Source organism: Fundulus heteroclitus, chromosome 18 (genome assembly GCF_011125445.2).
Source record: "Fundulus heteroclitus isolate FHET01 chromosome 18, MU-UCD_Fhet_4.1, whole genome shotgun sequence".
Taxonomy (NCBI): Eukaryota; Metazoa; Chordata; class Actinopteri; order Cyprinodontiformes; family Fundulidae; genus Fundulus; species Fundulus heteroclitus.
Window position 1 is genome coordinate 2,849,909 of NC_046378.1, and position 23,827 is coordinate 2,873,735.

The 23,827-nt window shown below is 43.1% G+C and overlaps 2 protein-coding genes across 4 annotated transcripts; both read left to right on the forward strand.

Moving 5' to 3' along the window:
* Positions 1–1,344: 1,344 nt before the first annotated feature.
* On the forward strand, positions 1,345–12,556 carry inpp5ka (inositol polyphosphate-5-phosphatase Ka). 3 transcript variants are annotated; one of them, XM_036149834.1, is made up of 13 exons: positions 1,345–1,816; positions 4,693–4,797; positions 4,872–4,980; positions 5,067–5,183; positions 6,565–6,740; positions 6,820–6,931; positions 7,022–7,131; positions 7,223–7,249; positions 9,810–10,026; positions 10,925–11,062; positions 11,138–11,221; positions 11,304–11,408; positions 12,275–12,556. In XM_036149834.1, exons 1-13 carry the CDS (start codon positions 1,749–1,751, stop codon positions 12,362–12,364), a joined length of 1,458 nt encoding a protein of 485 aa, XP_036005727.1. In that variant the 5' UTR covers positions 1,345–1,748; the 3' UTR covers positions 12,365–12,556. The 3 variants fall into 3 exon arrangements, with proteins under 3 accessions (XP_036005727.1, XP_036005725.1, XP_036005726.1); XM_036149832.1 differs by lacking the exon at positions 1,345–1,816 and adding an exon at positions 3,796–4,321; XM_036149833.1 differs by lacking the exons at positions 1,345–1,816; positions 7,223–7,249 and adding an exon at positions 3,806–4,321.
* Positions 12,557–15,271: 2,715 nt separating this feature from the next.
* tekt1 (tektin 1) lies at positions 15,272–23,615 on the forward strand. The gene is made up of 8 exons (XM_021316856.2): positions 15,272–15,337; positions 17,126–17,301; positions 17,397–17,562; positions 17,735–17,863; positions 18,136–18,282; positions 19,918–20,143; positions 22,736–22,932; positions 23,190–23,615. The coding sequence occupies exons 2-8, from the start codon at positions 17,145–17,147 to the stop codon at positions 23,347–23,349; spliced, it is 1,182 nt and encodes a 393-aa protein (XP_021172531.2). The 5' UTR covers positions 15,272–15,337; positions 17,126–17,144; the 3' UTR covers positions 23,350–23,615.
* Positions 23,616–23,827: the final 212 nt, after the last annotated feature.

Here is a 23,827-nt window from a genome sequence, read left to right on the forward strand (position 1 = left end):
TGTTTTCCAGGCTATGCCGACAATTAAAAACTGTTGAGTTATGAAATATGTTTTTCCATACACACAGTTTGAAAACAAGCACCCCGGACAAAATAGCTGTTAACTGTGTTGTGTATATTTGAGTTGATGACATTATATAGGCCTTAAGAAGATGGAAGATGGTGTTAAAAAGACAGCGGAGGAAACAAAGAACATGATCCTCACAGTACTTCCAGGATCCAGGTGGGTTAGAGCTTGATGATGGGATCATACACCTTAATGCCTGTCTGCTGTAGGTGAACTGCTGTGGATCCAACAAAGACTTCACGAGGTGGGGAAGATGGCTGAATACCAACCTCTCCATGGTCTTTATCAGCTGTGAGGTCAGCGCTACAGGCCTTTGGCTGCTGAGATCTTTTACATGTGTGATCTTTGGCACTGGTACCACACATGAGGTGTTTCACAACTCTGGTACCTTCCCCAGCTTCTGGCTTTCTTCAACAAAGCTCCATGGTATAACGCAGTAGGTTTGCACAGCACTTCCTGTCATGGGTTTAATCTATTAATTTATATAATCTGTTACATCAGCCAAGTAGAGAGCAAAATACTTTACAATAAAATAGCCTGGTCGTGATGCTATCTGGACCTGCAGCCTTTCACAGCTTGATAAACGATAGTTTTTCTAGTTTTGGAGCTTGGAATATAGGAATAGAAGATTAGTGATCCATGGATATCTGGATCTTGCCAGTACCGTAGCTGTTCCTTTCTGTTCCTAGAACTTCACTAGGAACAGGAATTAAAAGGTTGGCCTGGACAATGATAACCATTCCCCAGTTTGGGGATTATGGATTAGACTACGAAATCAGCCTAATCTAAAAAATCAATACAGTGGTGTTGGCCTATATATATATATATATATATATATATATATATATATATATATATATATATATATATATATATATATATATATGTGTGTGTGTGTATATTTGTGTATAAATGTGTTTGTGTATATTGTAATAAAAAAACTTATATAAATGAGTGGCAGTGTTTTGTAACATACATCCTATTTCTTTTAACCAAACGAAGAATATTTAAATGCTCTGTACCATTTTTTATAATAGCTATAGTTTTAAGGTTTTCAGCAAAATAAACGTGGAAATTAGTACAATATTCAGGGGGTTGTTGATTAAATTTGATTCTGCGCCTGGTCAACACATTAAACTGAGCAAAGCTGTCAACCGCCCCAAGATGGCGCCCCCAAATCTCGTCAGCGCCCATTGGCGAAAGCGGTCGATGCGGCATCTACTCTTTAGTCCAGCTCCAGCAAGCAGCTTTTCAAGGAACACTTTTATTTTGAAAGTCAACTACTCTTTTTCCGGTCAGGGGCGGGAACAACAACAGTTGCTAAGACTACTGTACGGGTTCTTACAAGTTGACTATATGCCCAAAATAGATACTAACATAGGATTTCAGGTAGTATGCGATGATATCACAGCTAGCGCTTTACGTTACTTCAGGTTTTCGGTGCTTAGTTAAAGAAAAGTCTGTGTTTAGCTTGCTGCGCAGTGCAGCTAGCACTGTGTAGCGTTAAAACGGAGAGCACAACACCAGAGTACGAGCAAGTCGCTGAGACCCATCCCACAATGAGGTGCACTGTGTAGGAAAGTTTCGCTTGTTGTGTTAGGCCAGGCGTTGGCAGGCTAGCTGTGCTGTTATCTGTTTATAACGTCACGAACCAGCCGCATCCTGTTCTGCTAGGTGAGGAGATGATGGAAGAGAACGAGGAGCAACCAGATGATCATCAGTCACCGGAGAAGGACCGAGGACGATTCCGGTAGGATCTTCTTCCTGGTTATCATCGTTTTCTCTCCCAAAAAGTCTCAGGAAATATTGGGGGGAAAAAGTAGCAAAACGTTAATCTTTTCTCTGCTTTGCTTGCATCACCACTGTAATCTCTTTAGAAAGGTTTAAGTCTCATCCACCTGCAATCATCTGCACTTTTTAGCCATCACATTATTTAGAGCAGAGGTGTTCAAAGTGTGGCCCGTGGGCCATGTGCAGCCCCTGGACTTCCTTTGTGTGGCCCCAGACTGCTAACCTGGTGCTGTGGAAAATAAAGATTACTTCTTGAGTAAAATTAAACAATGGTTCTATCGAGTAGAGACAAAGTAATGACACCCCTGGCTAGACCGCAGCCTTCTTGTCTGTTCTCAGCTCTGCTCCCCTCAGAATCTCTCTCTCTCCTTCTCACGCTCTGCTGACAAGACGTAACAGAAACATCTCAAACCCAAACATTTATAACTTCGCACAGCGTTGACCTTGTTTTTAACAAGAGTTGAGTGTAGCCGTCTTCTCCCTGAATACAGCTGCTTACATGTTTCAGAGGTGATTTTAATACCTCAAGTGTTAATAACTCCATTAACACCTGACCAGCCAGATCAATAATGCGTCTGCACATTATCAAGCTAGCACTGCTCCCATCCATTATGGGAAAAGAGTGCAGTTCAGCAGAACTTTACGAGCTGATTGGGCGAAGCGACACCTAGTGCCCGCCTACCAAAGGTTGGTTTTAGCCAATGACGGTATCAAAATAAAACGTGAGCAGCAGCAAGTTAGGCTGGTGACGGCACTTCTTGCTTCTTCTTTCAAAAATAAATTGTGGATTCTGACCAAACCGATGCGATTAGCATCAGCTACGGGCCCGTCCTCCTGCTTAGATGCAGACTTTTTATTTTAAATCTTGGGAAAATTGTAACCGACACACACACAAAAAAAAATCTCCTTAACAGTGAAAAATGTTTGGTACAACACAACGTTTTCGTCTTTTAGGCCGTGCTTTTTCCATCCGTCTTGGAGCGAGGGAAGTCTTGGAAAAAGTCTGACTAAACAAACGCATACTGGGGAAAACATGGCCTGCTTTTTTTTTTTTTTTTTTTTTAGAGAATTGTTCCTTTTTCAGTTGTTTACGTTACGTTAGGCGATAATTCAATAACAATATATATATATATATATGGATCGATAGACGTATATTGATGATAGAAAAAAGGGTCAATAAAAAGCTCAATAGAATAAAAGTTTTCCTTCCTTTTTCCTTCTAGCCTATCATGTAGGTTAATATTACAGTCGTTACATCCTCTCAACCAATCACAAACCCAGACCCAGGAACGCTCCGCCCCCCAAGCACCGCCCCCTTTAAAGAGTTCAGAGTGATCGTGTTCTTTCTCATTCTTTAAAAACTTGCAGTTTTGGTAAAAAGTTGGTTGAATAAAGGGTTGAGTTTGAATTCAGTGTTTGTGTTCTTTATCTAAAAATTCATATAAACACAAATTCAAAATACATTTTTTTTTAAGTTGTTGATAATTATCGATATCAAGCGATATGATTTCTATTTTATCGATATGCTTTATTTTCTATATCGTCCTAGATTACGTCTGACCGGTGAGACCCGATTCTCATTGTAAACATGTTTGCAGAGTCCTTTCCTCTTTGTGCCATTTTTCTTGCCTTTACTGGTTGGCATCTAGATTCCCACTCAGCCGTCCCACCTAATGCTAGGCCTGGTACTCCCAAGAATCTCTTTAAAACGCCTGATTGTGTGTGTCGTGTGGGGTCGGACGTAAAACTAGACCCAGAGCGCTGCTCACCCCTCTGCTGCTTTCTGCCGCTGTGGATTAGGTTGCCCAACAACGCGCATAACGTACATCTAATGCGGATTTGGCGTGCTGCCGTGCCGTCCAGCTGAGGCGGGGGCCCTCGAGTTCTCCGCGTTCTCGCAGGCAAGGTGGTTTCTCAATGATATTAATAGGCCTATTGTTGGGACATTTTTTAGCGAGATTAGAGGCAGAGTTTAGAGCACAAAGACGACTTGTAGGCGAGTTAAGCAACTGTAATTCTAATCACCCTGGTCCTCCAGCCTGGGCTTCCTTCACTTCCCTCAGCGGTTCCACGCTACGCTAGAAACGCTCTCTGCTTCCTTGATTCGCTTCCTGATTGACCCGATTTGAGAGAGGTTTTGTTTTTCCCCGAGCACTTCATCCAAACCTCCTCCGAGGGAGCGCTCCGGAAAGCTGTCGCTGGCCTTCACGCCTCAAGCCAGAATGGATGAAATCAGCCGGCTGCTGGGGGCCGCCGGGCGCGCCCGCAGCGACACGCTCTCCTCCGACGCCACGCAGTCCACGGCCAGCAGGCTGGCTCTGCGCCATCGGCTCAGCCAGCTGATGACCTGCGTGGACGACCTGGACCCCAGGACCGAGCTGCACGACAAGATGGTCAAGACCCTGGACAGCGCCTTCCGCTCGTGCGCCAGGAGAGCCAACAGGCCGAAGAAGGACCACTTCAGGTGGACAGAGAACCTGGAGATCGCTGCTGGTCTCTTTCACATCTGCACTCCTCTGGGTTCTGCTTCTCTGCCTAACAACAGGCTCTCTTTGTTCTTCTAACCAAAGCTTTGAGTCTAGCCTCTCCTGCGAGTCTCTGTGTTGTCGGTCAGCGCAGCCCCAGCTCTGGGTTGATTCTGCTGAACACGCTGTGGCCACCGGATTGGCCTCTGGCGACATTACACTGCTGCCATTGTCACAGCTTTCGTGCTCGATGAGCTTTGCCTCGGCTGGTGCTGATCCAAACAGTGAAAGCTTTATTATTGTGTCCAGGATAAGACGTAGTAGTTTATCGTTTGATCGTTCTGTTTTTTCCCCACCCTCCACCCTCCAGACTTCACATGGTGACATGGAACGTGGCGACCGCTGACCCTCCTGAAGATGTGGCCTCGCTGCTCCATCTGAACTCACCAAAGACTCCCGACCTCTATGTCATAGGGTAGGATTGGTTTTTCACATGTTTGCATATATATGTGTATATATAGCTTGCTGGTCAACACTGTGTGTGCTCAGGCTGCAGGAGGTGTACTCGGGGCCGGTGAGATTTGTGTCCGACATGGTTTTGGACGACCCGTGGAGCCAGCTGTTTATTTCCATCCTGGCACCGCGGCATTACGTCAAGGTACAGATGGTCTGCCTGCGTGCCGCTCTGCTCCGTAAACCAGGGCAGACAGACCGCTCTTAACGTACGGGTTGCTGGTGTTCCAGGTGTCTTCGATGAGAATGCAGGGTCTGCTGCTGCTCTTCTTCTCCAAGCTGGAGCACGTGCCCTTCATCAGAGACATCCAGGCCACCTACACCCGCACTGGCATCTTTGGTTACTGGGTGAGCGATGAATACTCACGCACAATGTTCCCGAGGTAGCCTGAGAAAGCGGTTGGCTAACATGCTATGGCGTCCGCTTTGCGGACATGCTAAACACACATGAACTCTTCCCGCTTTTTGTCACGTTGCAACCAGACACCTTCATTTATTTAGCGGGGTTTTATCTGGTAAACCGAAACAAAATAATGCATATTTGTGAAGTGGATAGAGAATCACATCATTACTTTGGAAAAATAAACGTCTTTTGCTTCAATCATAGCTGCAGATCATTTGGTGGCTAGCTCTCCAGCAGCTTTGCGTATTGAGAAACTAAAAATTTCCCCCATTTTAAAAAATGCAAAACAGCCTGAGCTCAGTCAGATGTGATGGAGATTAGAGTAAGCATGGACTTTGACTAGGCCATTCAAACCCATGAATGTGCTTTGATCTAAAGTCAAGTTTATTTGTATAGCACATTTCAGCACCAAGGCAGGTCAAAGTTTAGGGTCTGTTTCCACCTGGAAGGCCAACCTTCGTCCCAGGCTGAGGCCTGTAGCAGGTTGTCTGTCGGGATTGCTTTGTATTTCGCTCCATCCCTCTAGTCGTGAGCTCTGACCAGCTTTGCTGTCCCTGCTGGAGGAAAACAATCCCACAGCATGATGCTGCCACTCTCATGCTGTAAATAATGCTCCCTCTGAAGCGTTCAGTTTAAAAGGAGCCACATCTTGGTAGGTTTGCTGTGGTGCCCTAATCTGATTAAAATAAATACATTCACTCATAGGTGGGTGTTCAGTTAGTTGTTCTTGGATTTTATTAAGGGGTGTCAGAGTAAAGGGGGCAGAGTACCAGTGCACGGGACACTTTTCTGATTTTTTTTATCTCTGTAAAACAAAAAGAAAACCAGAGAAATCCTTTTCCTTTCACTTCCTGATTGTGCAACACATTACATTGGTCTAGGACACAAAATCCCCTAAAATACATGGAAGTTTGTGGTTGTGGGTGTGTTTGCGGTGTTACCTATGGAGGATCCACCAGCTGTTCCCTCTGAAGCCAGTTTTAGCTCTGCCAGCTGCTTGCAAATCAGATCATTTACATCCGCATCACCTGTCTGCCTGTTTACTTCCAAACCACACCGCTCCTTCTGGGTGCTCAGTTGGGCTGCAGTTAAAAAGCTAAATAAACCCGTCGTACTGAAGACAAGGAACGAGCTTCATAGAGTGTCAGTGTGATCCTCTCAGAGACAAAAGGCTCAGATTTTGGATTCCCTGTGACTGCAGACACAGAGATTTACCCACAGAGTTTACATCCAGTCTTGCCTCTCATAGCGTTTCACGTGTTCTCACCCTCACTCCTGCTTGTTTGTGTGCTTTCCTCTCTCTCTCTCTCCCTGTCTGTCCACCAGGGTAACAAAGGGGGCGTGTCCGTCCGCCTGTCCTTTTACGGACACACGCTCTGCTTCCTCAACTGCCACCTGGCTGCTCACATGAAGTACGCGAACGAACGGGTGGATGAGTTTGAGCGCATCGTGGACACGCAGACGTTCGACTGCAAGAAAGCTCCAAGGATAATGGACCACAGGTGAGAAACGCCCGCGCGGCACAACCGGCACGGCTCAACCACGTCTGCTCGCTGAGATTCCGCCCGTCCTCGTGTCCAGGCTGGTGTTCTGGTTCGGGGATCTCAACTTCAGGATCCAGGACCACGGCATGCACTTTGTCCGCTCGTGCATCAACAACCAAACCTACAACCTGCTGTGGAGCCACGACCAGGTCGGCCCCCCCTCCTCCGTCGTTCCCCTCGTAATTCCTGTAGCCGGCTGCCATGGCGCTGTGAAAAAAAAGTCTGCCTTGTGTTTTCAGTTGATCATGCTGAAGGAGAAGGAGCAGCTGCTGCAGGAGTTTGAGGAAGGCCCGCTGGACTTTCAGCCCACATACAAGTTTGACTTGAACTCAGATACTTATGACAGCAGGTACTAAGATTCAGATCAACAAGATGGTGAAAAGCACAACTTTAGGTCCCATTTGTGTTTATTTCATCCTGACCTCTTCTTAACGTTACAGGCTCTACGCGACATGGTTTGGCTTTAAGTAAGAGTTCCCAAAGTCTGATCAGAAACACATGTTCTCTAAAATACAGGGTCTTCCTAAAGGTGCTCGTACTCCTGAACCTTTCCACGTTTTGCCACATTATGTAAACACAAGCCTCAGTGTAGTTTGATGGGTTCTAACTGTTTACACCAAGCGTTGTGTACAGTTAAGCCCACAATTATTCATACCCCTGGTAGACTAAGGTTTAGTCATCTTTTAGTTCTACCAGCACGTTTCTTCTGACTGGAAGTGATATTAATGTTTCAGAGCGGCCCAGATTCTTGAGACTGGTAGATTAGGGTGATGGCGGGGAGGCATTTCTTGAAGCTCATCAGAAAAGATAAATCAGCAAAATACCAGCAGGAACGATCAGAAAGCTGCTCTAGAGTTATAAGAAGAGTTTGGCTGCCAGTAAATGTACTTCAAATCATTGTTGAGAAGAGCATAAATAATTTTGATCTGCTGTTTTTTTTAATCAAATTTAAATAGAAACAGGCCAATTATTTAAATTTAACAATTACTGAGCCTGTCTCATTTTCTACATGTTTAGAAAATGTAAAGCGGCCAGTGTGTGAACCCTTTTGGGCTTAATTGTACATTAAAGTTTGAGGTCAGAACGTGGCAAACGTCTGGGGAATGAAGTTTGAGAGGTATGACTACTTTAGGCTGGCTCTGTATTTGGCCATAGCTAATTCATCTAACCATGCTTTAAAATGTTGCACTTCTTTACCTTCCAGTAAAAGTGAAGGTAAAGGATAAACATCACATTTAATCCTCAGCTCTGCTGCGGTAGAGATCACGAAGCAGATGATAGAAACAAGCAGAGAGAGTTAAAAGTCTTAAAACGACAAACTCCAGCTTGGCTTTTGCACGCGAAAGACTGAAAATGCTTGTTTCCCATTTCTGCTGATGGGAAAAGGTCCCTTTACTGACACAAAAAGTGTATATATATATATATATATATATATATATATATATATATGTATGTTAAATTGCATAAAATTTGATATAAATAAAATAAGTGGAGTATGAAAGCCAACTGGGTACCTTTTACCTGTATAGTCTGTATTGACCCCATTAACTCCCACTCCCCATTAACACCTGCTGCTGCTCTCCAGGAATGCTCATATAGAAGGCAGCATGTTTTCTAATATACACTATATTGCCAAAGGTATTCACTCATCCATCCAAATACCCCAAATCAGCTGTCCAATCACTTCCATGGCCACAGGCTTAGAAAATCAAGAACCAGGCATGCAGACTGGTCTCCAGTGACAGGAACTCTGAATGCTTCAGCAGACCAAGAGATTTTGGGACTTTGTGGGAACAGTCTGGAGACGGCCCCTTCCTCTTTAAACACGACTGTTCACCAGAGCCCTAAGCTCACTCCATGAAGGCATGAACGGCTGAGTTTTGGTGTTGATGACCTAGCCCCACCAAACTCTGCCATCCATTGGTGTGGCTAGTGCCTGTCTCCAGCAGTCATTGGGCGGGAGGCGGGATAGGACCTGGACAGGTCGCCAGTCCGTCACAGGACAACCCAGAGACACACAGGACCAACAACCATCGCTATCATTTTAAAGATATTAACGAAAGTTTCCAGAGGTCAACAAAGGTCAACAAAAACAGACATTTGACGCCAATTTGTTTGATTTCAGTAATATTTGTATGTGTGTGGTTGTGTGTGTGTGACCTTTTGACCTTTAAACTTTTGTTAATAACTTTGAAACAAGAGCAGCCCAAAGCAGCAAAATGTTTCCCATTTGTGACGTAGATTAACATCAGTTTTGATCTGAGGGGAGGAGGGCAAACGGTCTGTGTCAGAATCATGTCCTGCAAACCAGCCAGAGTCCACAAAGAGCAAAAAACTTTTCAGTTTTTCCAAACAAACCATGTAGTGATGCTATTACAAGCTGATGTTAGCTAAACGCTGACTCGTCATTTATAGCCGGGGATACACATGGACCCTGCTCTCTGCATCATCTCTTACTCTCAGCTGAAATCAGACGGGGGTTTATTTAACACTTTCTGGTCTTTTTTTTTTACATTATAAAACAAATCAGTTGCTCTTATCATTTATTTTTTGTCAATAGTCCATAAATCGGCATGTTGTTAGGATTGTTGTCGTCACAGAAAGCTCCTCCATCTTTTCCTCTACGGCGGAGATAGACACAGCAAGACTTCTCTAAGTTTAGCCTTCAGCCCACTTGGCAAAAAGAGGTTAAACATTACAAGTATGCATAGCAAGCTTTCTTTATTTTACATGTATAAACTGAGAAATAACATACTAAACTGCAAAACTCATTCGCAATTGTATTAAAAACAACTGACCTGAAACGTAATGCTGAAAGAAGGAGAAAAGAATCTTTATCACAGTTTTTAAGCATCTGCAGGCTAAATCCTGCAACGTTCATTGAAGTTTTTATTGAAGGATAAAGTTTTATCCTTTTGCCCTACTCTACCACCACAAGCTGTAAAGTTTGTGGTTGTTACGTCATCAGAATAAACAAGCTCAACAAGTGTGAAAACCTTAAATGTTAAACGTTTCTTGATTTGCCAGTGGCAAGAAGCGAAAGCCTGCCTGGACCGACCGGATTCTGTGGCGGGTCCGACCCAAATCCCCACCCAACGACGAGCCGGACCTGAAGGATGTGAAAAGGAAACAGCTGAAAGAGGAGGAGGAGTACCCTCTGAAGGTCAGGCAGGAGCTGTACACCAGCAGCATGGAGTACAGCATCAGCGACCACAAACCGGTTATCGGCATCTTCACCCTGGAGGTGAGAAACTCCACCATGGTGGGAAGGAAATGGGAAAGATTGGGTTTCTGGCATTATTTCTTTGTTCCACAGAAGGTTTAACTGACCCAGGTTGAGATGAGAGGCCGGTTCTCTTAAGACACAATTTATGAGCCCCAGTTCTCTTCAAGTTTTTTGGGACCAAAGTGGGAGCTTTGTTCTGAAACCTCTTATTTTTATATTATTACTAAGGATGTAAGTTTCCATAATTAAAGAAGTATCGAAAATATCAGGATTGGCCCAAAATTATTCATACCCCTGACAGATTTACATTTAAAATCATATATTCAGCCAAGAAATTAGTTTCTGACAGGAAATGGGATGGAAAAGGAGTATCAGTTTAGAAAAGAAAATAATGATCTATTAGTAGTTACATTTTATAAAAAACATGTTGAAAACATGTTATTTTCATGAACATATTTGTTCCCAGACTGCAAAGAACACCAACCTTTATTTCTTGATTTAAAAATAGGTAAATTAAAATGATTTACACCACCTTTGATAATTGGTGGAAAGTCTTTATTGGCTTTACAGCAGTCGAACCCTTCCTATAATCCCTCACCAGCTTTTCGTATGTTTCCACTGGTATTTTAACTGTTAATCTTCGCTTATGCACTCCAGGTCTTAAATGTTGGAAGGCCTCCTTACCATCACCCTGATCTTTCTCTACAGATTCAAGTCAGGCTACTTCAAAACAAGTTGGTCAAACTGACTGATTACTTGAACCCTAGATCTACCAGGGGTGTGGAGGAATGGGGCTGAAGTGTACATCTGAAGTTAGCGCTTTGATAGCCTGCTGCTGTCAACCAGTTTTAGAAACGTTAGAATTGGTGTATTTACTGTTAAACAGCCATTAAAGTTGATGCCTCTGCCCTTACAGCTGACCAAGATGTACCAGACCCCTCTGGTGAGTCTGCACGCAGAAGGCGACTGGAGCGCAGACATTGACTCCATGGTTCTCTACAGACCCCTGCAGCCCTTCCCGTCCAGCACCTGGGACTGGATCGGACTCTACAAGGTCGGCCGTTCGCCACCGGCTGCTTAGGGCCTCTGTTTCGGTTTCTGCGCCGCTCACACCCTGTCTGGCTTTCAGGTTGGATTCAGCAGCGTGTCGGACTACATCACCTACACGTGGGTCAAAGACGACGAGGTGGCCTTCAACGAGGAAGTGATGCAGGTAGCTGCCGGCGTAGCCTGGAGCGTAGCTAGCTGTCAGTAGAAACGCCCGCCGAGGAGTTGAACTCTTCTGTCCTTTCTAGGTGTTCATGAGTAAAGAGGAAATCCCGGTTCGAGGCGGAGAGTGTGTCCTGTGTTACTATAGCAACAGTCTGCGGTGCATCATTGGAATTAGTGAACCCTTCAAGGTGAGTTATCAGCAAAAACATGCATTAACATGAGAGAAAGTGTGCATTAAGGTAGAAGGGACTGTGTGATATTCCTGGTGGTGGACACGGTCGACGTGTGCTCTTTGACGTCTCAGGTTTTACGGGGACTCCAGTTTCTGGTCCTTGTTATGTGGTAAATAGGATGGATAATAGCTTCTATATAAGCAGAAGTTTGCTAAAACAACGACAAGCCTGCCGTAAAATGTTCCAGAGCCCTTTGGTTGAACTTTAAAACAATAAACCATGGCGTTCACTGTAGTTTATTAAATTACAACATGTTAATTCTAAATAGCAATAATTGCAGTTTGTTTAATAATCAGAAAGGAGCATTCTTTTACTCTTATCCCCCAAAAATCGGTGGGATCGTCTGATTTTCAGCTTGACCAACCCTGACCGGTGACCAGCTGGTCAGAAACTCAAAATGCGATTGTTTCTTAATATTTAAGTCCCACTAGGTTGTGTTAATCACAACCCTCTTCAATGTGGAAGTTGTTATTGAGTGAAGACTCAAAGTTCAGCTATTTTCAGTATCATTAAGGCATATGATAATAAAGTCAGAGGATGCACGAAGGGTGTAAGAAGCTATTTTCTGTACATAAAATCCTTTGAGAACTGCTTTTTTGTTTTTACCCAGACTATATTTGTCTGATATCAAAATGTATTTAATCTAAAACTTACCAAAAAAAGGAAGAAAAAAAAAAAACAGGCTGCATCTTTAAGGGGCCAAACATTTTTTCACATCACTATCTCTGGGAGAGTTGGGTCCTGACTCTTTAAAGCCAAAAACTGAAAGAAGGTGGTCTGTCTTTTTTCTGTGTTTTTCAGTAAAATCTTTTTCTTTGTAGGTCCAGGAGTCAAAGGTGGCTGTGGCAGAGGGCCTGCTTCCTGAGAGGATCAACGGACTGGACAAAATAGCAAGAAGTGACGACTTTTGAAACGCATCTCTCACAGATGTGGATGAGTTGAAGCGACCCAGTTTCTTGACCTCCAGCTCAGCACAGATTAGGAATCTCATCCACACTGACCCCTGCGCCCCCGTGGTCAGTGCGTCTTCTGTTAGGGCTGCTCTCCTGGTAGACTGACTAGCTGCTGGACTTGAAGCCTGAAACCGTAGGTAACGAGCTCAGGGAGATTAGCTTAAATGGTTCAGATTGGCTTGTTTTGGAACACGGCAACCCTCCAGTCGATATCAACAGCTACAATTTGGAAAAGGGAATTAGGAAGCAAACTTTTCTCTTTCCATGCTACCTTAATTACACCAGCGGGCACGTCTGCATTTGCAGAATTTTCAGCAATTAAAATATTTTCTTGAGTGGCCGTCTGGTTGTACAATGCACTGATCCCTTATTTTACAGCAACATTACAGAAACATTTCTAGATTGTAGAGATCGTAGATTATTACATTAAATCTTCTTTTTCACTTCTGCCTTAGAAGTATGTGGCAGTTTGTAAAGAAAGTGTCAAATGTTTAGAAAAATGTGAAGGATTCTCTGCCGTGGGATGCGTCTCTCTATCTGTGTACTGTCATGGAAACACTGCTGTTGTGTGCAAGCTTGATGGTATTGTGGTTTTAAATGATTTATGATTATTGCTGTTTTAGTAGAAATAAGCTGCTGTGAGAAGACGAATGCCTAAGTGACCGTTTAAATGTCAAAGCTCTTCAGCTGTTTGTTGCAAATTTTTGGCCCTGTTGAATTTATTTCCAGGGACTCAAGAGTTGGAAAGGCGACCCGGAGTCCCCCGGAACCTTGGAGTTAAAAAAAATAATTTAAACCATTCCCTTTTATTGCAGTTGGTGGCATCACTTTAAACTTAAAGATTTGCACTGTTGAATGTTATGTAAATATTTAAAAGTTGTCATCATTATTATTATTATTATTATTAGGAATCTATGTTTAGCTTTATGAATTCAGTAAGTGCCTTTCCAAAGTTGGTCTGAACTGAACTGGATGCTGCTTACCGTAACTTTGATACATGCTCCACCTCTACCTGATCTATCACCGGGCAACATATTATTGCTTCTTTTCTTTCAGATCTCATTTTCATCTAAACCTATGATACCTGTTTTTTTTTTTTCTTTGCAAACATACTGTAACAAAAAAAACAAAGTGATAACTTTTTAAAAATGAACATTAAACAATTCCCACCTCAGACTGTGTTTCATCATTCATTATTATGTATGCTCTAAAACATGCCACATGTGATGGTAGCTAGCATCCTGTAAATCCATTTTGAGCTAATGAAATGTAATTATTTACCAAACGTTTAGCTGATCGTGGATCAGATTCCCTTATTTACCCAGGCAAAAAAGCTAATTGAGATTAAAACCTCTTTTCCAAGAGTGACTAGGTCAAGATGGCACCTCAAATACATGCTTTGAGTGCATCACACATTTGAATACATCAAACACGGTAAGATTATCAGTTTACAAAGTGCAGTCACAACATCAAACCATGCCTTTTACTCTGTCATTTATAAAAGTTTTGAAATCCCCCACAGGTAAGAGTTCTGAATTACAGGCCCTTTTGTGCATCATTCCAGGTTGATGGGGCAGATAATTTAACAGCTTTTCTTCACAGTTCAGTTCTGACTCTTGGATCTGCATCAGAATGAAGTCCTGAGAAGCACGTCATATCAGCTACACATATAATAGATTTGTAAATAAAAGTCAGCCAGTGGTAGAGCCTATGAGCATACAAATATGGAGAATGTGCAATTGCATATAAGGGTCAACGATGTACGCCATAGGTGAAACCACTGATACAAAATGATAAACGACATCTAATTTCTTTAAAACTGACCTGGACTATGCATAAAAAGCAGGTCTCCATAGTCCAACAATGGTAAAAAAAAAAAGTAGAGGTGATCAAATGTTTTCTATCTTCCAAAGAAAAACATGACTTGTTTCCAAAAAAGAAACTCAATTTCAGCTTTGAAATGAGTTTCTGGATTTGCAGTTAAAAAGACCTATTCTGAACAATTAAAATGCCTCGATATTTATAAGATTTGAACATTTGAGATTTGACCCCATGCACAGTTGATAACCTTGGAAGGTTAGAAACGTTTTACCATTAGAATACATGGACTTTGATTTATCTGCATTAAGCACTACCTTAAGTTTAATTGTGTGGGACTAAACGGTGACAAAAACTGACTGTAATTTTGAAGCTGAGAAAGTCGAACTGTAGATTACTGCGTCAAGGGAATGTTAGCAGCCATTGATACCGAGAAGATGCACTGAGGATAGAAAGGGTGTTGGGTGCAGGTGGTGGTCACTTTTGATGGCTTTGCTTTTAGAAATAGCTGACATTGATGACCTAAACTTTTGTCATTTTAGATTGTTTATTCTTATTTTACATGATCAGCATGACATAAGATGGTGAAGTGAAAAGAGGAAAATGTATATATAAAAAAGAAAACAACCGAAGAATTGCCATGTTTATCCACTTTTCTACAAAATAAGCCTCTAAAGGTTTTTGTGCAAAATTTCCTTCAAATGTCCCATAAGTAGAGAAATGAAGTCCACAGCTTTTTGGAAAGGCCGCATCACACCACGAAGACCAAGGAGCTCTCCAAACAAGCCAGGGACAAAGTTGTTGAGAAGAATAAAATTATTTAAAAAATATCCAAGTTGTTAATGTTCCCGCGGAGCACCATCAGATCCAACATCTCAAATTGGAAAGCAATCGTTCTGGAGTTATCTTAGTTTAAACTGCTGTACGACTTGGCCTGAATGCAAGTCGTACAGCAGTTTAAACTGCTGTACGACATTTGATACAAATGGAACCCCATACAGCTGAAGGGAGACGACGTCGTCCCTGGTTGCCATAGTAACCGTTTGTTTTGTTACTGTCAGCAGTCCGAGGAAGCTCCGACGCGTTTTGTTGGGTTCAGTCGCTCCAAGCAAGGTAAGCTACGTTTTTTACCACTAACATATTTATCTGGAAAGCCCATAATACCATCTAGATAGAAAATGTCCGGCTCAGGTCTAAGACCTCTTGTTCGGCAACAGCTTTGCTGGTTTGCTGCGAAAGTTAACGGATTCCGTCCTGCAAGAACATAACGACATGTGTGAAAAAAAAGAAATGAAAAAATTCACGGGAACTCATGTTATACTTTTATGTGCATACGGTTAGTAGTTTTTTTTTTTTGTTTTTTTTAGACAGCATATTCCTCGCTGTCAGAGTGACAAAGGTAACATCTCCTTCTCTAGCTTGTGGAATCGTCTTTAGCAGCTTTAACTCAGTCTCTCTCATCCATGAGGAGCCATTCTGGCCTTTACCGTTACAGCTTTGCTTTGCTGACCTCCAGCCAGCGTTTAGCTGTTGGGCAGATTTCACCTGTAAGGCTGCAGAATGTGCCCAAATCACCAACCCTCCGCCACCATGCAGGAGTTTGTATGAGGTATTTGTGCTGAGCTGCTGTGTGAGGTTTCCTCTGGGTGTTACCCATCAGGGTCCTCCATCCTGGACGGGCCAGACAACCATGTACCATGTACCTAAGGACAATTTAGAGAGACCATTAACCCAGTAGTGTCACGAATCGGAGCAGAGGACCCAGAATTCAGCCAGACCAGCAGAGGTTCAGATCAGGTTCTTTATTAACAAAAAGCAAAACAGGGAAAAAAGCCAAAAAGACCGTCAAACCAAAAGACGGCACAAAAATAAACAGAGTAACGGGGCAGGCACGGCAGGAACAGGCAAAACAGGATGGCTCAGGTTTCTGGAGACAAGGGGGTCAAAAATCCAAAAGCAAACCATAACAGAAAGTTGCAAGAGGAAAACTCACCCATACTCAACAAGACGACCTGGCACTGTTGTCTGGTCTCAACAGTTTATATGGAGGTGGAAGCAGGTGAAACCGGTGAGAAGTGATTGCAGCAGGGGTGGAGTTAGGCAGGTGTGCAGAATAAGTAATTAGACCAGACATCAGTGCAGAGGCTCAAAACAAGAACAGATCAGACAAATATAAATAGCTGACAAGACAAGTGGACAGAAACAAACTACACACGCACGATCTAATAAAGAACAAAACAACCCTGAAGTACAAACCTAAAACAGAAAATAAAGCTAAGACTAAAACTGATGACAAAACAGGATAAACTAACAGTAAACAAGAACCTAGACAAGACAAAACTCAAAGCAACCAGAGAACCTAAGGAAGGAGGGCAAAATACCTTAAACATAAACCAGAACGTGACAAGTAGTCAGGCTTTGGGACTGTGGGGGGAAGCTGGAGTACCCGGAGAGAACCCACGCATGCACAGGGAGAGTGTGCAAACTCCATGTAGAAAGACCCCGGGTTGGGATTGGACCCAAGGACCTTCTTGTTGCAAGTCAGCAGAGCTATGACGTCATTTTCACTTTGGTCTCATTGGTCCAAAGAAGACTGCTCAGTAAGCCATTCGGTTGGAACATTAAGAAGCTAAATTGGGTGCCTTGCTTTTAGAGAACAGCAGCCCTTCCTAACAAGCAGCTCCTGTTCAGTCCTGTTCTAAATACTGATTTGTCTTTTAACAAATAATGGCAGTGTGGACTTTGTTTTTATGCACTTGAAGGTGGATTTAAGTAATTTGAGAAGCTGTCAACGACCAGATCATTTTTAATTTGTCCTGACATCCAATGAGTCGTTTATTTTTAACCATAATCTGATGCATTCTCTGACGTTGCCTTATCTAATGTCCCGTCTGCTCACAGGAATTGTCAGAGGAAAACCATGTCTGTCCAGGACCAGAAGTTTGAAGCTCCTAATTTCCTCCGTGTCGACGTCGTGCTGAACCGCGCGGAGCTCTTCAGAAACGAGTGCAAGAGGCTCATCTTGGAGACAGAGAAAGCATGCAGACGCATGCAGAGTGATGACAGCAAACGTCTTGGTAAGTCGGGCCGGTTGATGCTTTTAATAAAAGGAGCGAGTGTTTTGCTGTCGCTGAGGCGAGCTGAGCTGTTCTTCTCTTCTCTCGCTGTTCAGATCAGCGGGTCAGAGACATCCAGTTTCTGAAGAAGGAGTTGGAGCTGAAGCTGGAGGAGATTGTTCCAGAGATCGATGTCCTTGTAGACTTACAAAGCAGAGTGAGGAAGGCCCTGGAGCTGAACCAGGAGGCGCTGAGAGTCACCGTTCTCTGTCTGGACGACAGGTGAGACTGGCAAATGATGGAGGAGAGGGCAACTTGAGGAGTCAGGAGCAGACAACCTACATTTTTTTTCTTTTAATATTTTTTAATCTGTCATGAAATTTCTGGAACTTTTAAGTTTAAACTCCCAACAGACTCTCTGTTGAATGAATGCTCTCTGCTATGTGGTTCGCAGGAGGAGACGGGCTCCTTCTGAAAGGATGCCTGATGAGGTGAACACCGAGCTGCTGAAAGAGTGGGAGACCTACGAGGAAGTGGCATCTCTACTTCAAAGTGTGCAAGAGCAGATCTCTGAGCAGATACGGTGAGAGCTACCACTAGTATCTCTAAAGAATAAAGTTGTACAAAAATGTAATTTTCATAAATGTACAAACAAACCCTCCCTGGGAAGCTAAAAGGATGCAATAGACGTACGAGAGACGGTGTAATAATTCTTAATCTGATCAAGAAGCCTTGCCAGCAGCAGCATGTTTGCTGCGTTTGTTGGGAGCAGCAGTGTATTGTACATTCCTGTGATGTGTCTAAATTTCATGAGCAGGAACAGAGAATGATGCACATCCTCTTTTTATGCTCCAGACTGAACAGGTCTGCCAAGTACCATTTAGAACGGGATCTGAGGGAGAAGTTCGAAGCTCAAAACATCGATAACTCCTGTGCCTTGATGACCGTCCATTCCATCCATAACCTGCAGATGTCCAAGCAAAACACAGCTGGACTGGGAAGGTGAGCTCTCAGCTTCCTGACAGAAAGACAGAAACTATTATAGTATAGCTATTCGGCAGCCATTTCATTGCCTGCTTTGATTCATTTAAATGCACATATTATATAAAAGCAAGCTACAAACAGTTGTAAGGTATTATCTACTTATCATGTTTGCGGAAAAGAAATTAGAATAGTGGAAAATGTTTTAATTTCCAGACTTTATTCCCTGGCCCATTGTATTCCACAATAGTGGATGCATTCCTCATCCTTCCATGCTTCCTTCCATTACTTTTACCTGCTTAATACTTCTGGGTAGTGGCGGTGGAGTTTGTTTGTGCCTGGGGTTGACAGCGTAAGGGGATTCTGGACAGGTTGAGTTGATCAAAAGGCAACTCAATTGACGCAGAAGGCAATACAGAGTGGTCAGTTTGTTGTAGGAAGAAGCTGGAGAACCTGAAGAGAACCCGTGCATGCACAGTGAAAACATGCAGTTTGGGGGCACCACTGGGCGCAGGATAAAAAATTCAATGGTTGCACAAGTGTTCACATCCTTAAGCTTCTACTTTCCTTAAAAAGCTTCCGATTCATTTTCACCTTTCAGTCTTCCTAAATTACAGCATGGTCAAACCGCGCTGACTCGAGAGGATCAGCTGTGTGCCTTTCCCTGCTACCGGCCCATATTTCTGTATAAAGACTCAGAGCACCTGGAAAGAGCAGCGAACCCCCCAGACCTAGCTAAAATCCCCCATAGCTTTATTAACTTACAGGTTATGGCCTAATATAACCAACCTTGACGTTTTTGGCAACAGTTTCATAAGGTGTGTGTGCCACCAAAAAACTAACCATACATATTCAGGGAAACATGGCTGTGACGGCGTCAAGCTCTGGGCGTCACTTGTCTTTGGATTGATCTGGGTTTTTCTTTCAAGTTAAATAAAGTTGTGATCAGTTCTAAACAGCACACTGAGTCCAAGAATACATCACGATCCTCACAAGAAAGACTTCATGAGAGGAAAATTTAAGCTTCCAGATCTGAATATGACAGAAAATCTGTGGGGTCAACTTAAGAGCATGTGAGCACGAAACATTCTCTTTCTCATAGATTGAGCAGGCTTAAATTCAATTCAATTCAATTTTATTTATATAGCGCCAATTCATGAAATATGTCATCTCAAGGCACTTTACAAAGTCAAATTCAATCAATTAAACGGTGCTTCAACTAAGTATACAACCAGATTTCCCATCTACGAATTTTTATCTTTTTCAGTTAAAAAAATTACCAGGATAAATGTCACAATATATTTAGAGAAGGCTTTAAAGTGATTAATGGTATCTCTTTTTTTTTATAACATCACAAAACGTGGCTATATCAACAGGAGTGTGTTTTTTAAGAGCTGCTTAGTATATTTGTACGTATATACTTGTATGTTACTTGTTTTTCCAGACTTTAACCCCTTTCCCATTTTGCCCGTCCATCCATCAAATTTGCAGCAGATCTGGCCTATATGTCCATTGCAGGACGGTGGTCCCCCATCATTGAGCTCAGAGTGTTCAAGAACTGTAGAAGAAATATAATTAACAACTCAGGATGTCAGGAGGAGGTCATGTTGTCAGCAAATGGTTTCAGTTCTAGCTGTTTTCCTTTGCCTTTCCCAGCTTGGCAGTCACTCCAAAGCAGTGGGAGAACATTTCAGATCTGACCATGGCCAAGGCGGAGCAACAGAAGAGCAACTCTTTGTCCCTGCGGGCCCTGGTGGAGTCTGTGCTCGCGCAGACAGCCACTGACATGCAGAAGCAGTTCAAGGCTACCACAGAGGCGCTTCAGCTCCACATTCAGCAGATCAAGTCTACCAAGAGCCTACAGGAAGAGAAGCTGCCCAAGGTAGGGTTCAGCATGTGCTTTATTCTTTATTTAAGGCAGAAACAAAGAGGAATTGCTACATTATGACATATTACAGTAAACACGGATTTTTCTCCCTCAATTAACCCTTACGGAAGGCTACCTCCAAAACGAATTGGAATTTTATTTTCTCAATCCCATGTCAATAAAGGCATTTTAATCCATCTTTTTTAATGAGAATGACTTCCTGTTCTGCATATGTTTTAGGGATTTTGTGTGATAAACCAACATTAGTACATAATTGGGAAGTAGAAGTGAGAGGATACACAGTGTGCAAGAGTTTTACAAAATAAAAGCAGTCTGAAAGGTGTGATGTGCCTATGTATATGTATGTACAGCCCTCCTTTACTTAGACACCTCTGAAAATGATCCAGTGTAGCCTACTTCAGGAAACTTAGATTCAATTACACAAATGTGCCTTAATTAACTAAGCATGAATCCAGCCGTTTTGTGATGGCATCTGAGGTTTCTTAGAAAACATTAGTGAACAAGCTGCTATTGAAGGAACACAGTAGACAGGTCAGGAGTACACTGTATATGTGTAAGAAGCTGCAAACCTCCATTGAATTGCCACCTTGATGTGGTGGAGGGCTTGTGTACCGCTGTGATTTTTAAAATTTCTTTTTAGAGCTATGTTGTGCACAGCTTTAGATCCTCGTAGGGTCAATTTGCCTCAGGGAAGGTGAAGGTAGGAAGGAACTGTGGACCTGGACTGAGGACATTGTCAGGTGGTTGGAAGGAGCAATTTGAGGATCCCTTTAATCATGGAGGAGGCAGAGTCTGCTCAAGGGATGGGATCATATTCTCTCAAGTCTTCAGAGGCTGCTGAGGTAGTTTAAAAGCTCCCCGATGGCAAGGTGCCAGGGCTGGATGAGACTGGGCTGAGTTTTTTTTTTGGATATAGTAGGGCAGGGGTCACCAACCTTTTTGAAACTCAGAGCTACTTCATTGGCTGCCAGTACTGACCTTTGAACTGGAGGAGTGAGAGTTCACCTTAACTCTATGTAAAGTGAACAAATTTTTCATACTGTGTTATAGATATTGTCATTCTTAAATCTATATTGTGTGAATAAACATTAAGAGTAACAGAATAAAATAAAGTTTTAGATGCAGCTTACTGGTGGATTGTGCTTTTCTTTAGAACAGGCTTGTGGGCACCACAGGTGGTCCTCAAGGGGCTACCTGGTGACCATGTTGGTGACCCCTGTTGTATGGCTGTCATGGTTGCAACCCCTCTTCAATGTCGCATGAGTTGTAATAGTCCCAATTTTTAACAACGGAGAATGCAGAGTGTTTTCCAATTATTGAGTAATCACACTTCTCAGCCTCCCTGGGAGAGGAGGCTCCAACTGATTGTTGGACTTTGGATCCAGGAGGAGCAATGAGGCTTTCGTCCTGGCCATTGAACAATGTACCCGATCTTTACCCTTGTGAAGAATTTCCGTGTGTGTACACGCACAACAGCATGCAATTTCCCTTTCTGGATCCCAGCTGTACCTGAACTTTTGCTTTTACCAGGTTCTGCTTCATGTTCAGCCCTCTGCACGGCCAGATTCAACCATCAATGTTCAATGCAAAGCCCCTTATGAATGTTAATGTGGATTAAAAATGGATCAGCTGTGTTTTTTCTTTTCTTTCATCATGGTGATGTGGCAACCACGGAGAAAAAGCAATGAAACTTTGGGAAAACTTTACAGAGAGGCGTTTATAAAATTAGTAAATCGAAGGTAAAAGCATAGACGTTACCTACATTGAAAGAACAGGAGGCTCCCTGGACACCTCCCTATGGAGGTTTTCTGGCCATGTCCCACTGGGAGAAGAACCAAGGAAGACACAAAACATGCTGGAGGGGCTATAAATCCAATCTTTCCTGGGAACGCCTTGGGATCCCCACAGCGAGCTGAAGGATGTCCCCAGGGAGAAAAATGTCTGGAGTTCCCTCCTGCACATGTGGCTCCCGCGACCTGATCTCGCATAATCAGAAGGCGATGGATGGATGGATGGATGGATGGATGGGTGGATGGATGGAAGAGGGTACCCTGGTTAGACTGATGAGGTAGGGGGGATGTTAGAAAAGCTCAGTCAATGTCTATACCTAGCGCTAATTAAAAATCTGCAGTCCAGAGTTGACTGGACTGCTTGAGGAAGCTTAGGTTCTTCAGGGTTTACAACAAGATGCTGCAGATCTTAAGTCTGTTGTGGAGACTGTGATCTCCTCTGCCATCATCTGTTGGGGTAGCAGCACCAGAGCAACTGACTTAAAGAAGCTCAACAAGCTGATAAATAAGGCCAGCTCTGTTCTGGGGAACCACTGGAGATGATTGTGCAAAGAAGGATTCTGCATAAATGAAAAAAAGATTATGGTCAACCCTGAGCATCCTCTTCATCAGACTGTTATACAAAAATGAATTAAGTATATCAGCATTAAAAATGCATCAAGGAATTTTAATGATTCATACGAAACAATCTTTCTTTAAATTTGTTTTCTAAAATCAGATCCATGAGACTTGACAGATTTATGTCCATCAGCAGAAGGTTGAAATGATCATAGTGCAACGCCTCTGTTCCCTCTAGATCTTGTCCGAGATCAACAGCCAGCAGAAGATCAGAGAGGATCTCCAAGCAGCCATTGCAGAGAACGAACATTTCCTGACTCTGGCCCAGTCCCGGCTGGCCCTGCGCCAACAGAGGCCTGGCAAAGAGCAGTGCCACGACCCAGCACAGGCCCAGCTCCTCGCTGAGGTCCAGCAACTCACTGCTCACATCAACAAGTGAGACCGGCTTACACTCCTATCTGAGAAGAGATTAAAATACAAAACATTTGATCCTGTCTTGATAAGATAAGTTACTCCAGCAAAACACAGCGAATGCTAGAGAATTCAAAGCAATGCAGTGTATTTACTGAAACATTGCTTGAAACTCACGGCACCTGCGGGTTTGATGGATGTTTTCAGTTCCTGTTTATAAGAATTGCAGCTTACAGTCCATCATTACATGACGTTTTTTTTTTTTACCTGTGTGCTGTCAGACTGCGTGAGGAAGTGGCCCAGTCTGAGGAGGAGCAGAGGGCGCTGGCTCGCTGCCAGCTGGATCTGAAGGAGAGCATTGACACCAAGGCCAACTCTCTCTACATTGATGAGGTCATCTGCATGCAGCACAGGGAGCCCATCATCATACGCAACTTCTGACCAATCAGCGGCAGGAAGATGTTCAAGCTGTGTATTCATCAGGCATGTAAAAGATGGAATATAAAATAAATACGGTTATATTAAATAGCAGCCTTTCCTTTACCCTGTGCCTTACAGACCTTCATCTAACTGAAGCTTTTGTGTCAGGACACTGCCTGGAAAAAGTAGTTCTGTCCTTTGAACTTCAACTTCTGTGTGTTTTAAGTGACGGACCAACACAAACTATGAGATGAATGGGAAGTGAACTGATATGATACAAGGTTGTTAAAAAAAAAGCTTAGTGTGGCATGGATTTTATCCTGCACTCTGCATCAACGGAAGTAGAACCACCTTTATCTCCAAGTTCTTGTGGTATGTGTGATGCTGTGTTTCTTGAGCACATCAACAGGGGGAAATGTTGGAGATTATGAGATTACAGAGACTGGACTGCAAAGGTGGTTACCATGGAAATTACAGATAAACTGACTCTGAAGGCACA